This window comes from Danaus plexippus, chromosome 12, assembly GCF_018135715.1.
Source record: "Danaus plexippus chromosome 12, MEX_DaPlex, whole genome shotgun sequence".
Lineage (NCBI taxonomy): Eukaryota > Metazoa > Arthropoda > Insecta > Lepidoptera > Nymphalidae > Danaus > Danaus plexippus.
This window is the reverse complement of record NC_083545.1, coordinates 5,565,578-5,581,195: the sequence shown is the minus strand read 5'-3', so window position 1 is coordinate 5,581,195 and position 15,618 is coordinate 5,565,578. Positions and strand designations below refer to the sequence as shown.

The following is a 15,618-nucleotide window of genomic DNA, read 5'->3' as shown; positions in this document are numbered from 1 at the left end:
TTACAGTCACAATAAAAGGAATTTATTATTCGGCTGTTCTGTAATCTTATAAGTAACGATAAAAAAAAAACGCTTATTGACAGGTCCTCTGTTAGTAATTTATATATTATCTGCAGCTGTCATTTTCAAAAACATTAAATTTCTGGCAAAGTCACCATCAGGCTGTCTACAAGCAAACTAAATGTACTTTGCACGGATGAAGGCCAAATTATATTAAAAAAAAAAAGTAAATGTAAACCTTGATGCATATATTTCTATTGTTTGCATAATAAAGAACTTCAACGTTCTGATTTTACAGATAAAATACAAGTAATAGGGATCACCTAATGTTCGTAAGGTGTCAGTGACAATTTAAATTCCTTTTTCCTTTTCATTATGGTCTCAAGAGTTGATGATATGCTTTATAACTTATATTATAAAGTACAACAAATTTCTATATTATCTAGTAAAAGTAAATAATATTTTGAGTCAATTTACAGATTCCAACCAAAGAGAAAGACGGAAGAAAGTAAAAAAAAAAGTTCACTATCTCTTTGTAGAGTATGTATATGTCAGTAAAAAGACGCGCTTCAATAAAAAACTAACACCTCCTGAATTCACACGCCGAGAGACAATTTAGTATTTAACGTGTAAACTAACAAATTATATATTTTGTATTTTTTTTTGTTCCGTATTTACAAAAAAAAATTTATAATACAGACAACATACTTACGTTATTTTATAAAACCAACTCCCTCTTAAATAATTTAAATGTCAAATCATCTCGATCATCACTACAAACAAAAAAAACAATAAACATCTTTATTACAAGCCCGTTTAGGTTAAACCTTAGCCTGATCTAAATTAAAGACTTTAAAAAAATTGTAATGAAACTGACATGAATAGATTTATATTTTCTTATCTGTATTCCAAACTTATTTTTTATCTCTTGTTACTAGTAGATCATTAACTATTATTGTTAAAGATTTCTTTTCTTGTGTTACGATGGTGCAATCTTTATATAAATATAATTATTATTTGCTGTTGTTACTACGTAAACCACAGATAATGATAAAATATGGCTATATAAATGTTTCGATATAAAAAGCAAAACAAACATCGATTATATTATTTCACAATACCGTTATAACATAAATGATTAGGAATTCTTTTGATATTTTATGGAAATTTTATTACTATTAAGTATTTTTTAACAAACGATTTTAAATATACTCTGCCTCTAATAACGATCCATTGCTTGTGTACTTTTATGCTATCCAGATTTATAGAAACATTTCTCAATAAAACAAAAACATGTAATTGAATTAATTAATAATAAAATATGATCATTTGAATTTTTTTCTTAAGGTCACTTGATGTGGCTGTTTGACGATGGTCTGTTTAATAAAAATATTTAAAAAATCCAGTTTGGTCGCACATTAAGGAATAGCTAATAAATTTTATATATAGCAACGAAAAAAACAAATCGTAAAAAGTAATGTGATATTTCCTACTGATAATTTGATGTAGGCTGGTAGGTAATATTGATTCGATATTAGGTCGCTTATAAACGATTAAGTAACGCACTCATGTAAGGTTATTTTTATAAAATAATGAAATCCGAGGGAAAATTAATGTCAGTAATTTATAATTTATATTTAAATAATATCATTGTCATCAAAACTTATTTGTAAGACCATCCAAACATCGTAAATAACTTATTCGATTTTGTTTATATTAAGAGAATTACTGTAATATTAATCTATGGCAATACGTTCGGAAAAAAAAAAGAAAAGAAATGTCAGAAAAAAATAAAGGGGAGTTGGAAGGGTTTTGAAAGAAGGTTCGAGAACAGTCGGCGGACACGCGTGAAAAAGAATCGTAATAAATCGAGATTGTAACCTTAGTTGTGTTGGGTTTCATTTGTACCCCATACTGAAAGCCTCTTTACTACACTCTGTTGTTTTTATTTTTCTGTTTATCATCAAGTTTTTTTTGTGTTTTGAAATATATAGCGACGATTTTCGTATTATCATTAATAATAAAAGCATTTTTTCCACGAGTATTTTTTAATGAGGGTGAAGTCTTCAAGGTAAAAATATAAAGTATAATATATACTTTTCAATGATGACTAAAATAATGCTAATGAATTCACGTAATGAAAACTTTAAAGCTTTATTTCCTTTTAAACTTCTTCTACGTAATAGCTGTGAGACCTTTGAGAGGTATCGCTCCTTTCACATAACAAAGGAATGGAAAAGTTTTTTAAAAAAGTCACCGTAATTGCCATGAAAGAAATAAAAAGCAAAAATACATATAAATACTGGCAATATTATGAATTTGATATTTCTACAAGCTGTCGAGTACCTACACACTACACAGGATTTATTATTTGTTATAAAATTCCATAATATGTTTGAATTTAATTGAATTTGTGTTGTTTTATATTTACTAACAAAGTTCGTAATTGCGACATCAGTCGAAACTGTTAAATTTTATTACATTCCTAAGTTAATACCAGATCGTGTCTCCTCCATTCTTCGCGATACTGGCAGAATATACTGTGCGCGTCTTTGTACGGATGAAGGCCATATTTAAAACAATCAACCAACCAAAATTCCATAATATTTCATCATATAACCTGATCCTTGTGTCTTTTCCTACGACAATCTCGTCAAGACGTACATATATAGAATAATAGTGTAAAAATGGTCTATTAATATAATTCAGTGTTGTCTGTGAGTCAGTCCGAGTTATGTGGTCAAGATGGCTTAAGGATTGCGTGGGACATTGTCAGGTGCGAGTTTAGTGCTCGTGTACTCGTCAGGCTCGCCATTAATTGCGCAGTGGAACGTTGAATTGAAATAACTCAATTTTTATTGACTCTAACAGCGAGTGCCTTGAGATTAGCATTTTTTATTTGATGTTTTGTTTGCAACTGTCGTATAATTTAATTTGTTTCACTTCCTGTATGTATGTTAACGATACAGTGAAATTTTGAGCCTTTATGTTTGATAATTATTATTTTATGTCAGCTGTTAAGAAAATTACTGATTTTAACTCAAAGACGTCAGAACATAAAATATGTATAATTCAACCGTGATCACGGGCTTTTCTGTTTCGTCTGTCCGTGATCACGGTCGTTGCGAAGTAACCGAAACGTCGACAGTACGTAGTTTAGAATGACAAAAAACGCGTAGTAATCCGAAAATATTAGTTTTATTTGAATATACACTCGTGGAAGTCTTAGTTATCAATTATCGTCACGTATAATTCAGTCTTATGTTCGGCTCGTTGTCTTTATGCCTTCGACTGTAAAATCTATTGAACATCTTTATCGAGTCGAGTCTTAATTTACAAATCTTTTGTTTTATAAGATTTTATAACAATTTGTTAAAGGTTTGTTTAAAATTTTTAATATCGTCTTTGGATTTAATTTATTTTGATTCAATGGCTGAAAGATTTTTTCATAGCCTATATTATTAAATAATTTCGATTTTTTAGATTTTTAACATAACGATTGAAAATTTTTGTTGTGAATATGCGTATTACCGATCAATTCGTATAAAGATAGAAACGAACACACATAAATATACAGACTAAAAAAATATTTTTAATCTATTGAAAATAAAAAAGTTATAATTCTAAAACATAAGAAATATTTTGATATATTCGCTCATACATACTATACTATTTATATGATATGCCAATTTTTTTATACATACGTTCTTTATATAATTGTGATTAATCAATTTATTGCAATCATATATTGAAGTACATCGTACTAGAGCTAAAACAACTCAAACACTGAAGTAACGAATTCATCTTTTTGTGTTCAAATAAATGTCTTTATAAAATAAATCTTTATTAATCAATCTTTTTGAAATAAAATACTTTTTGAAATATGTTTCTGACAAGAAAAGTATATCTTTTCTTTCACGTTGATTGTCCATGACCTTTTAGTATCATCTACAAATATCGTACGTGAACCATAGAATAAAAATACACCTGTGTATAAATAATCTCATACGTCAATTATTAACATCACTTCTAGTCAATCCCGGATCGTGTCTCCTCCATTCTACACGACACTGGCAGAATATACTGTGCACGTCTTTGCACGGATGAAGGCCAAATTATAAAAAAAAATACTTCTATATTTATAACTTATTTTAAAAAAATACTATTCTTTTCTTCTGTAATTGTAATCGATATCAACAAACACGTCACCTGCTGCTAATAAGAGTTTTGCACATAATATTATTTATTATATCAAACATACAAAAATTACTTTAACATGAATAAAGAATTCGTTAAATTCGTGGTTAAACACTGCGGGAAAATCTCATTTTACCTGATATGTTAAATATTCCATTGTTGGTATTAAATACAGTCTACTAATAAGTAAAATTAGCAAGCATAAGTGAGTATTGTAACGACGTTAACACGAGGCGAGTTGAACTATTACGTTATATCCATACATATTTGCAACGGTTAGATGTTTAATTAGACAAATTAACAAAATTCACGGTCAGAACACGTAGCATAAGAATACTATATTTAAATACTTGCTTACTAAGATTGAAAATACTGTAAAAGAAATTTAATTTTTAGTTACTCAATAAAATTACTTACATATATTTTTTACAATATTAATGTTATTATAAATTAAGTAATACGAATTATTAGATAATATATTTTTAGCGGCTTCGCAAAAAGTCAACTCAAAAAAGTTCCAATTTCCTCGAAGCAGCTGATCCTCAAACCTCAAGGTTCGATAGAAGATTATTACGTAAAATTTATATATATAAGTATACACAACATGGTAATGTCATTAATTGTAAAGATTTATAGTATATTAAAACTAGCTTTATAATGAGTCATTCATTTCCAAGATAATGTGATTTAATTTCCACGAAACATATAAGGTAATGAAAAATTAATATAACTTTTGTTTAGCTTATCACAGACATAACAATTTTTGATATAAAAAAAGAAATGACAAATATCGTATTAGAAAAAAAAGGTTAAATTGTTGTTTCAGTAGAGATTACTTTATTATTTTTCGGGTTTCATTTTGCAATATCGTTTTATATATATACGTACTTGCTAAAAACTGAGGTATTTGAAAATATTAATTTAAGTTTGATTTATTAAAGATCATTGACAAAATCTAAGTGATAAATCGTCTTAAAACGAGGGCACCCTTTATGCTTACATCAGTTTGAATTGTCAAAAGAAGTTTTATTCATATATCTACATCGATACTTATATTTCTGAAGATTATTATTAAGAAAAAATGTACCCTTGTACCTGTGTTAAAAACTTTCAACGATATTGAAATTCAAATTGTTTGCTTGTCAAAGTTTGACTTTGACAGCTGTCATAATAATTAATTGTAGGCCATTAAATACTACAGTTGTAATATATTCGTATTATTTTCGAAATTATTTCCTTTTGTATCACAAACAGACAAATAAGATGTTTTCTATTAATTTATTTACATAATATCTTGTCGGATCAGAAGATGTTATTTTACAATTCAGTGATTGTGTTGTTTATCCGATACATGAACTTGAGTTCACTAGGGATTCGTATTAGATTTATGTATGTCATCACCGACACACTTACTCATTCATTAAAATAACGTTAACTAACTATAAAATTTAATTTTCTCAATCATTAACTATCAATTGATTATTGATTGACTAAGCGTACATTTTGACTGGACATTAATTATAATGTTTACATAATAGATTTCATACAAACTCATACACAATACGGAAGTGTTCGAGTCCCACGGATCGTCTTACATGAGAATATTGTAATGTTATTGTTTAATATGAAGCTGTTCAACATTATTATAAATAATTTACTAGTTACAAAGTCATTTTGTCTATTATTCTTGATAAACAGAGCAAAAAAATTATTTATTCAAAAATCCCTTACAAATGTTTTGAACTTTATACTGACCTTTGAATGAATAACCCACAAAATGGTATTCAAATGAATTTATAGCTTAATATTTAGATAATATGGTTTAAAACAGATCATCGGATGTAGTTCAGAGGATTGGTACAGTGAATTGAAGTGGAGGAGGCGAATTATCTCGTTAGTTCCCGAGTTCTCATCCGGTACAAACTGAGTGTGCCCGCACTTAGAACAATAAACAATATTTTATGATAACGTTGGTAATAGCCGAATATTGGCATAAACAGAGAAGGAATTCAATCGAATTAACATATAATTTAATCTCACAAAATACTAACACCAAAACAATGATTCATGTTTAAATGCGGCGATGCGATCAGGTTCATAAAAAAAGATTTCGATGAATTGCGACCCTCCTCTTTTTATGGCGGTTAAAAAGTTCATTCAGGATACCTGATACCAGTATGAGTTAAGGTTATACGAAAAATGATGTCAGGAGACTTAAGATATATGCTTAATCAAAATATATAATGCTTTGGTAATCTCTCTGGTGTTGTAATATTATATGTTGTAAATTATAATTAAATTTAAGTTAAGCGATTATTGATGGATGGTCAAAACTAAGGATTACCTATTTTTATGAAATATCAACTAACTGTAATAGGAAACTGTAGTTTAAAATCTCTTAATAAAGTTTACTCTTAAATCTCGTAATAAATACATTGATTATTTTCCACTTAAACTTATAAAATACTCTTTAATAGTTAGAAATTTTTTAAAAACTATCATCATTAAGAGAAAAGAAATCGAAGACTTGAAATATCGTTAAAAAATTAAGTTATTATTTAGTGACAAAGTTTTATGATCAAAATAACTAGAAGTGAACAGCCAATATCCGTTGTATGTGACCCTTAAAATATGATGTCAGTACAACAAAAATGTATATGGCAAAATGTTGCAAATTTATGTAAATTATAATCACTTAACGTTAAAACTACTTGTACTTAGTATTATATTATTCTTTTGTAGTGAAGCAAATCGTGACTGCATGTTAAATTCAAGTTACTTCTTTTCTAGTACTTACTTGCATTGTACATTTTCTTGTTTATTACTTTGCTTTATTGTTTTGTCAATTAATGTTTTAATTTGTATTCTCATTATAAGCTAATGACCTTAAGACCCAGTTTCACCAAACTCGGTAGGTATGTTAAATCTAAACGAGCTTAAAGAGACATTTACTAACGAATCTTCCAAAATATAATTTTGTCCGTCAAAATATTTACGCCCAACGATGAAAAATTAACAACGCATTATTAAATATCACGTTAAATGACCGACTACCAAATTATTCGTTGCTATCATAACAGAATAAAATTAAACAATTGTTATCAATTCTTAGCCTTCAAAATCTCATTAACGCCATCTCTTTTCAATTTTGTAAACTATAACATTCTTTATATTACCAAACTGTCATTGTTAAGATTTAGTTTGTTGCAGTTACACGTAATGTGCGTTAGATGGTGTTGATTATAATTACTAATAACGAAGTCATAGACTCCCAAATTATTTAAATTAATTATTATTGGGTGAAGTAGAACGCTATACTTTCGACATAGGTCGTTAATCCACGGAGATGATCTCGCCATTCAAATGTCCCATCCAAACGAGATTTTTCTTGTTTTACAGCCCAGTTATCTGGGGTGGTAATTGTAAAAAAAATTATAATAATTCAGCGGACTACCAATTTCAATTTTAGGTTTGAAAAACGCAACCCATGTCCAAAAAAAAAAAACGATTTACTTAATTTGCACCGAAAAAACTTGCAAAAAATGCAAATACTTCTAGTTTAATTTGGTTTCGTAATTTACAATTGTTGTAGTAAAACTTTTAAAGTGTGCGTTTTCATTGATTATAATTGAATATATGTAGTCATAAAAAAATAATTTCCTTTCAATAAAATAAAACCACAAACATGTGTACGTGTATTTATTTTTTCAACAGTTCCAAGCAGAACGACGGACCAAGAATATACAATTGAAGTCCAAAGTTTTCACTTCTGATTATGGCATTATTATTTTTACTTTAAATTAAATACTGAAATTACTTAAAACTAGTTCTTTCGTATTCTTAATCATTATATGGATATGACGGTGTACCACGTGACAATAAAGAAAGTAATGGAATGATTCCTATAACATAACAACAAAAATGCAGGCTGCCGTTATTGATACGATAAATATCTATAAAACATTATTGCAATTATATCAGTTGCTGTGCTCAGAACAGACCAAGATGAATAAATACAGGATTGTTTGGAATATATAAAGATATATGAGACCTCTTTGCAACTTCGATATAGCTTAAAATATATTAAAAAATTTCGCCGTTAATTTCCATGTTCGAAATTTAAACAGCAGCCTATGACCATAGATTTACATTTTGACATAACATTAAATATCACAAGCTCTCGATAAAAAAAAATCAGCAAGCGAGACCTCCTCCTTCGTTGCGTTCTATCTCGTGACGCACGTAATCCGCTTGTTTCTCGCTGAGACCCAATTTATTGACCTCCTCCTCGAACTGAGACCTGCCTCCCACTCCCACCAGATAGCCGTTCAATCTAGCAGCTAGATGGGAAGTCTGTAGTTTAGATGAGTCCAGACCTAGACTCCGACAGAGATCTTTGTGACCTTGCAATCTATATTTTTGATGATAACTGTAACAATACGTCTCATTTAAATATATCGCTGAGAGAGTCGTTAAAAGATAATTAGAGATAATATTCTTATGTCTCGTGATCAAACACGTGTCACAACATTGTCAATTCCAAATAAAAAATCATTATAAAAATGTTTAGGTTTTATGAGTATTTTGCAAGTTTCTAACTGTATATACGATCGGGAAAACGATGAGAAATATTTCAAAGAAATAGTATGTAAGTAAATTTCTTTGAATAATATTAAGAAGAAAATTCATATACGAACAATGGGAATAAAATAACTATTATTATGAATTACAAATTATATATAGAATATAAACGGTATTGATTTACAACTCTCATAAGACAGATACAGCACAAAGTATTTTATATGGTAGCCGCGCTAACATTTTGTCAGTCATAACACTATGTTTTTTTACGTGTCTGTGATAAAAAAAAATTTATAAGAATATATTAACTAGGCAAAAAAAAATTCTAGCATGTTTTAATAAAATTAATAATTTGGCAACACTGAACACATATTATTATTACTATTATCTGTCAAATATTTCATTATCTATTGCTTCTAATTCGTTTATTTTTTTATTTCAAAAGTTTAACTTCCGTGTGGTTTTGTTTTTACAATAACGTATAGATGTTGGTACAAAGGTCAAGGTTGTGAAAACTAGCACCGCGCATAGCTGCGGTATCGATCGAGCGTAGAATTCATATATGAATGAAAAGACTTAAAGATATTATAAACGCGGTTGTAACTGAATGAGAGAGTTTAGAGAAAAAGTTAATGTTTTCAGTCAAAAAATAGAAGCCATGTATATAACCCTAATCTATAATGTAATTCAAAAGATTTTTAATTTGCACTTTTTGAACATCTTAAATAACATGTAAAATTATAAAAAAAACTACCATCCGTTTTTTTATTCCTTAATTTTTTCCATTACTGTATTATTTTTTAATAAGAGACACAGAGATATACAAATCGTCAAGCTAAGATTTGAAATGTTGATTCAACTTCATTCCTCACTAAGGCTTTGTCTCGTCAAATTATACACTGACAGTTTGAAGTCATAGTCTAAATGTATCGCATATTATGTTTTTTATGCTGTGGCTTCATCGCGTATTGTTTGACATTTAGCAAACGTTTAACGTAACAAATATATGGGACAGGAAAATAGATGACATTCAAAACGGAGGTTATATTCAATTGATGGCGCTAAATTGAAATGTGACCCTGGCATAATAGTTTTGATACGAACAATACTAGCTGCATACATTTGATCTTTATACTTATGTTGCCGTCTGTTCGTCTAGGTCGCTGTAAGTTATTATTCCGTATAAACGTTATATACGTTACGTTCTACGTCTGTATAAACTTTGTGAATCATTTTGAAGGATTGATACTGATGGACATATTTTAATGTTTAACTGTCGCAATTGCTATCTAAGTAAACGCTTCAATTTGGTTGTTATAGTTTTAAATTAGGATCAAGATAATAACTTTATTATAACATTAAAATGAAATTTCGATTGTTCAAAGCACTTATTATAGCTGATGATATAATGATAACTTATATGGCCAATGATAGAACTCACTCCTCCGCTGCGTAGAACGCGTCCGCTGGCGCGATCTCAGTGCGTAAGGGTTCGTTGCATCTAGCCTGCATCTTGTTGTAAGACTGTTCGGCTACTTTGCGCTGTTCCTCGTCGTGGTACAGAATCATAGATTGGTACTGGAATTTATAAAATTATCACGATTGATAACCTTATTTTTTTAAATATTTACTATTATCCTGCTCTCTGATAACTTATTTTTCATTTGATCGGACTGATTAAACAAAATCTTCGCCGAAATATTTCACATACTTTACGTCTATTGACTTTAAATAATGAGAGGGGCGGAAGACATTAATTGAATTATACTGGTAAAAAAAAATGAGATATATTTTTTTATACCTTATTTTTTTTCTAGATGGCGATCTTTACATATGGTAACATTTTAATGGCGTCGAAAAAAACACATACCACACCATGTTTGGTATAAAATATAGAAATATATTGTGAAACGATAATTTTCTTTACACATTATTAACTATGGATAGTAAGTGACTTTTATTGATGTATTATCATCGTGATTAATGTGTCGCTACAATTGAATGAATTGCAAATATTAATAGTCGCGTAAATAAAATTGTCATAGTAATGCTTACGTACTCAATTGTTCAATAGCATTATATCTCAAGATGACGCGTGGATTTAGTTAGAGCGTGTCGATAATTGAAGTTTGTATTTTGTTATATACTAGAGGTGACCCGCGACTTCATTCCAATTCATTTCTCTATGTTTATAAGGTTTTCGTTTAGGAAAAATGGTATATCATTCGATGAAAGTTCAATCAAAAATCTGACTAAATTAGAGAGAATTGAAGACAGGGGACTAAAAAATGTTATCCGTTTTTAAATCATCCAAAATAAAAGTGTTAGAAAATAATTTTATAAGGAATATATATATATATATATATATATATATATTAATTTTTAAAACACATGCACATATACATACGTACACATACATACATACACGTTCGAATATATATCATAGATAATAAAAATATGAACAAAAATATATTCAATGGCGATATCGTACATTTTTAGATGCTATATATAGGCTGAATTATTTAAGTTTTCGCATCACAGTGAAAAAAAATCTTATCTATGATTTCAAAATCTTCGATTGGTTTTTCTCAAAAAAGTTAAAATTAAAATAATAATTATATACGACTGACGTTTAGTGATTTAGTACTATGAAGTTTTAATGGTTTCATGTTAATAAAAGTGAGTGACTACCTGTCTCTTGAGCTTAGTTGTGAGCCCGTACTCGTGGTTCGCCCAAAATATATCGAGAAGCTCTTCGAAGGTCACCGTTTTCGGATCATAGTCTAATTCGATAACTTCTGTGTGGTCTCCTCTGTGAATAAACAATACATTTATAAATAATAACTTATTTTATAATGCCAGATATTGAATTACCATTTGAAGAATACTCTATTTTTCACATGACATATTTTTTTTGAAATAAAAAAAACTAAAATAATTTCAATATATCTGCTAGTAATGTTATCAAAAAAAAAAAGATTATCTATGAAAACGTGTATCGCTAATGGCAGTTCGGCCTCTGGCCTTGGCCTTGTTCATATTATCGGACTAGACTACCTTGACGAAAAAATAACTATGCCAAAATATATAAAGAAAGAGTTCCTTATTATAAGTTTGTATATACATATATGAAATTAGATTTTACTAAGAATACGGTTTTTATTACATAGTATTTTAATGTCTCAAGACAAGTGGACACTTTTGAAATAATCTCAGTAAGAGTTCAACCGTCTTTTCAGACTATAATAATTCTTTCTTCTCCATAATTGTAAATTGTTACGTCACACACGTATATTAAGGGCATCGTTGCCAGATTCAAAAAAGAAATATAATCGAGATACTTTATTCCTGTACTTATCAATCGTTTAATATGTAATATGAAAATAGATATTTTAAGTGTGCACAATTGATTCTTAGTAATAAATTAATTATCTTTGTTTTTAGCCTATAAATCGTATGCCATATCTAGGTGTTTTATTATATAATCTGTTTGAACAACTCACATTGTATTGGCGTGATTTACTCAGATACTTTCTTTCAGTTTTATAACCTGTTATCATTATAAATCTTTACGATACGGTTTAAATGAGCATACCTCAAAGAATATGGCATTAGATTACAATGTAAATAATTGTTTTTAATATATTCAAACAACAAAATATAAAAGTCTCTTCGTATGTCTATTTGAACTTGTGTGGATTTCGAAGGAAGTGACTTACTGCGATAACCGACATCCACGCGAACGAAGTCGCGGTAAGGAGCTGGTATATTAACATTTTATTCAACGCAATTAAAGGTTAGTGTTTAACAGATATAATTGGTCCTATTATGACGATTCTTCGTATTAGATCAATTCTGTCAGTACACGGAGTAGTGCTTAGATAATTATTGGATATAATACTATTGTTTTTTGCAATACACCTGTAAAACGCCACGTGTAGAACAATTGAATTAGACGACTAATCTTCACCTTGACTTATATTGATTTGAAGGCGTCAAGGTCAACTGTATTTTTGAGATTATATGTAAATATTCGAAAACACGTCTTAAAAACGAATAGCATAAATTGGTTTAATTTAAAGGCAAATGTATTAAAATAACGACCCTTATTATACAAATTTCGGGACTGGAGTATTATTAATCGCATCGCAAAAATTCGTATAACGAACCAGTTCCGAGAAGACAATTTCTGAGTTCATTGCCTGGGAAGGATTGCATGCGCGACCTTTCGTTATTACTTTAAATTATGTACTTTTTTTATATAAATTTCTGCAGACAAACCCAATTACATGACCATACGGCTTACGATAAAGCCTTATGAAATCAAAACTTTTATATTTTTATATATCTAGACAGATTATAACACAGAAAATTTTTGTAACTCAAAAATATCGATTATATTATAATTTTAAACTGCGATATAGCTGGGTATAATTTATTGCAACGAATAATTGAATATTTTTTAAAACCAAGCAAGATGCTCGCAGCTAAGAGATACACAAATAGTGTTCTAAATAATTTTTACTTTTGATACTGCCACATGTGAATAAGGATCCCTAAATAAGATTGTAACACGTTAAAAAGATAAAAAATACTTACATATTTCTGTAATGAGGGTTCTTGGTGGTTCCACCAGCGTAACCGACCCTCGTGCGAATGATTCCTGGTGTAGCTCCGAACAATGAGTCGTTGGACCAGAAACACCCCATACCGAAGGTGGCCTTCTTTGTAGGGATGTCCACATCATGTAAAAGCGCTGCCTGTTGAAAAAGGATAAAGTTTTAACATAAACAAAAATATATAAACGACAGAACGAGTACAATGAAGTGTAAATAAAAATTACAACACCGATTCTATTATTGTAACTATTATAATAATAAACTTTTATTAATGAATAACATGTATTATTAATTACCTCGTTTTCTAAAAGACAGTTGTTTTGTTATAAGTCAAGTTATTATAAGGTGAATATAAACAACTGTTCATTATTTTTGTGTGCGGGTAACACAAAGAGTGATCTGTTATATATTTGTAATGTCAAATGTTACAAACAATAATCGCTTCTTATAAATAAAACCTCTTATGACTAGTTTTATGAATGGTTCTCTAGACTTCTGTGTATAATAAAAAAATAATAATATCAAGCTTATTTTCTACTTTTATGAGTAAACATATTTGTTTTTATCGCAATGTATATTTTTGGGCGTTTGACATAAAAGTTATGATGAGTCGGTTCATTTTCAAAACCTATATTTAAATATATTCTGTACCATTCGTCAAATTTGCTAAGTCTCACAAATATGGGTAATTTTTATTCGTGTTCTACTCCATATTGGCGGTGACTGAGAAAAGACTGCTCTGTTTTAGAACAATGAGTACGTGTAATAGAAATGCATCGTAATTCGTATCGTGTCATTTAATAATTCTTGATCTTTGATTGTACTTCTCTTACGATCAATCTATTTCTGTCCGTCCAAATTGTTCTCTTCCCTTGAGTTGACAATTGATGAAACGTGACTTTGGTTACACTCGTTAACAAATGTCACATTCGATTTAAAATCGTTAAGAACGAAGACTAAAAACAGCAATTTTACAATGTTAAATAACATAAACACCTACCGGTCGGTGTATTCCGAGTTTAACAGGTTTCTAGAAGAAATTAATTAATTTGATGATAATGAAACAATTAATCAAGTTTAATTATTTTTTTTTATGAAAATAACAAATTTTGGAACCCCATTAGTATGATAACCAACGTGTTGCCCACGTATTGAATTATCAAAATTTTGTAAAATGTGTAAAATAGATTTTTAAGTAGGTACATAAAATTATAAGTTTTCACGTTTACATCTTTGTGTATTGTTTAGTATTTACTAGAACCAGGATATAAATAAGAAGCATTATTTTAAAATATTTAAAAGAAAAGTAGGAGAAAAGCCTAAAAAATATCTAGGATACGTGACAATGAAAGTTTCTGATAATTAAGAGCGACAGAAGACGGGTTTATTGTTCTACTTTCTCACGCAAAATCTTCCATGTCCATCAAGAGATCTCGAATTATCTATCAAAGTAATAAATCATTCTAATGTGAGCCTAAAAACACTTTTTCAAATACCATCTCAATATTCAACAATAATAAAACATTCGTTTTATTACAAAATATTTCCAAACAATTAAATATGTAAAATTACTCGACATATATTTTAAATATAATTTTTTGGGCAATCAAGTCTATAATTATTTTGCTGGTATTATAATTTAAATTACTTGATTTTAAAAAAGCTTCCTATTTGGCAATTATTTAAACGGCAAGCAATAGTATAAGGTCCAAACAACTTACATTTGTCGGTGGTTTCATTGTGCAAAATTTTCTTATAAGTGTCAGCATACACGAGGATATTAGGGTTATTTTGAATTAAAATGCAGCGCAGAAATTTATATTTATTCCCCGCGTGGTTAGAGCGGTTGAAGAGTGGAGCCGTGACACGTCTTATACCAATAGCGGCCCGGCGAACACTGGTCACCGAATGAATTTAGACATAGATTATAGTGTCAATGCCGCAATACAGTTAACAATATACGCAACTTCAGACCGCTACAATCAAGGATATGTTTAACGAAAACATTGATGTTTAAAATTCAAAAAGTGCTTTCAAGATAAGTTTTAAATTCTCAATAATCTATTAGCAACTTTTTCTATGGTTATATAGATCTTAATTTGAAATAAAAATACTTACACGACTTTATATACACGTTTATCATTAACAATGATATTTAGATAATTCATATAGATGCTTTTAGTGAATTTTTTGGATCTCTTTTCGCTTTATCTTCTGTGTT

The 15,618-nt window shown here is 29.1% G+C and overlaps 1 protein-coding gene across 1 annotated transcript; it reads right to left on the bottom strand.

Moving 5' to 3' along the window:
- Positions 1 to 7,883: 7,883 nt before the first annotated feature.
- On the bottom strand, positions 7,884 to 15,308 carry LOC116772492 (peptide methionine sulfoxide reductase). Its single transcript, XM_032664704.2, has 5 exons — positions 15,119 to 15,308; positions 13,378 to 13,538; positions 11,470 to 11,590; positions 10,220 to 10,356; positions 7,884 to 8,626 (listed from the first exon to the last, which is right to left on the bottom strand). The coding sequence occupies exons 1-5, from the start codon at positions 15,164 to 15,166 to the stop codon at positions 8,392 to 8,394; spliced, it is 702 nt and encodes a 233-aa protein (XP_032520595.1). The 5' UTR covers positions 15,167 to 15,308; the 3' UTR covers positions 7,884 to 8,391.
- Between the last annotated feature and the right edge of the window lie 310 nt (positions 15,309 to 15,618).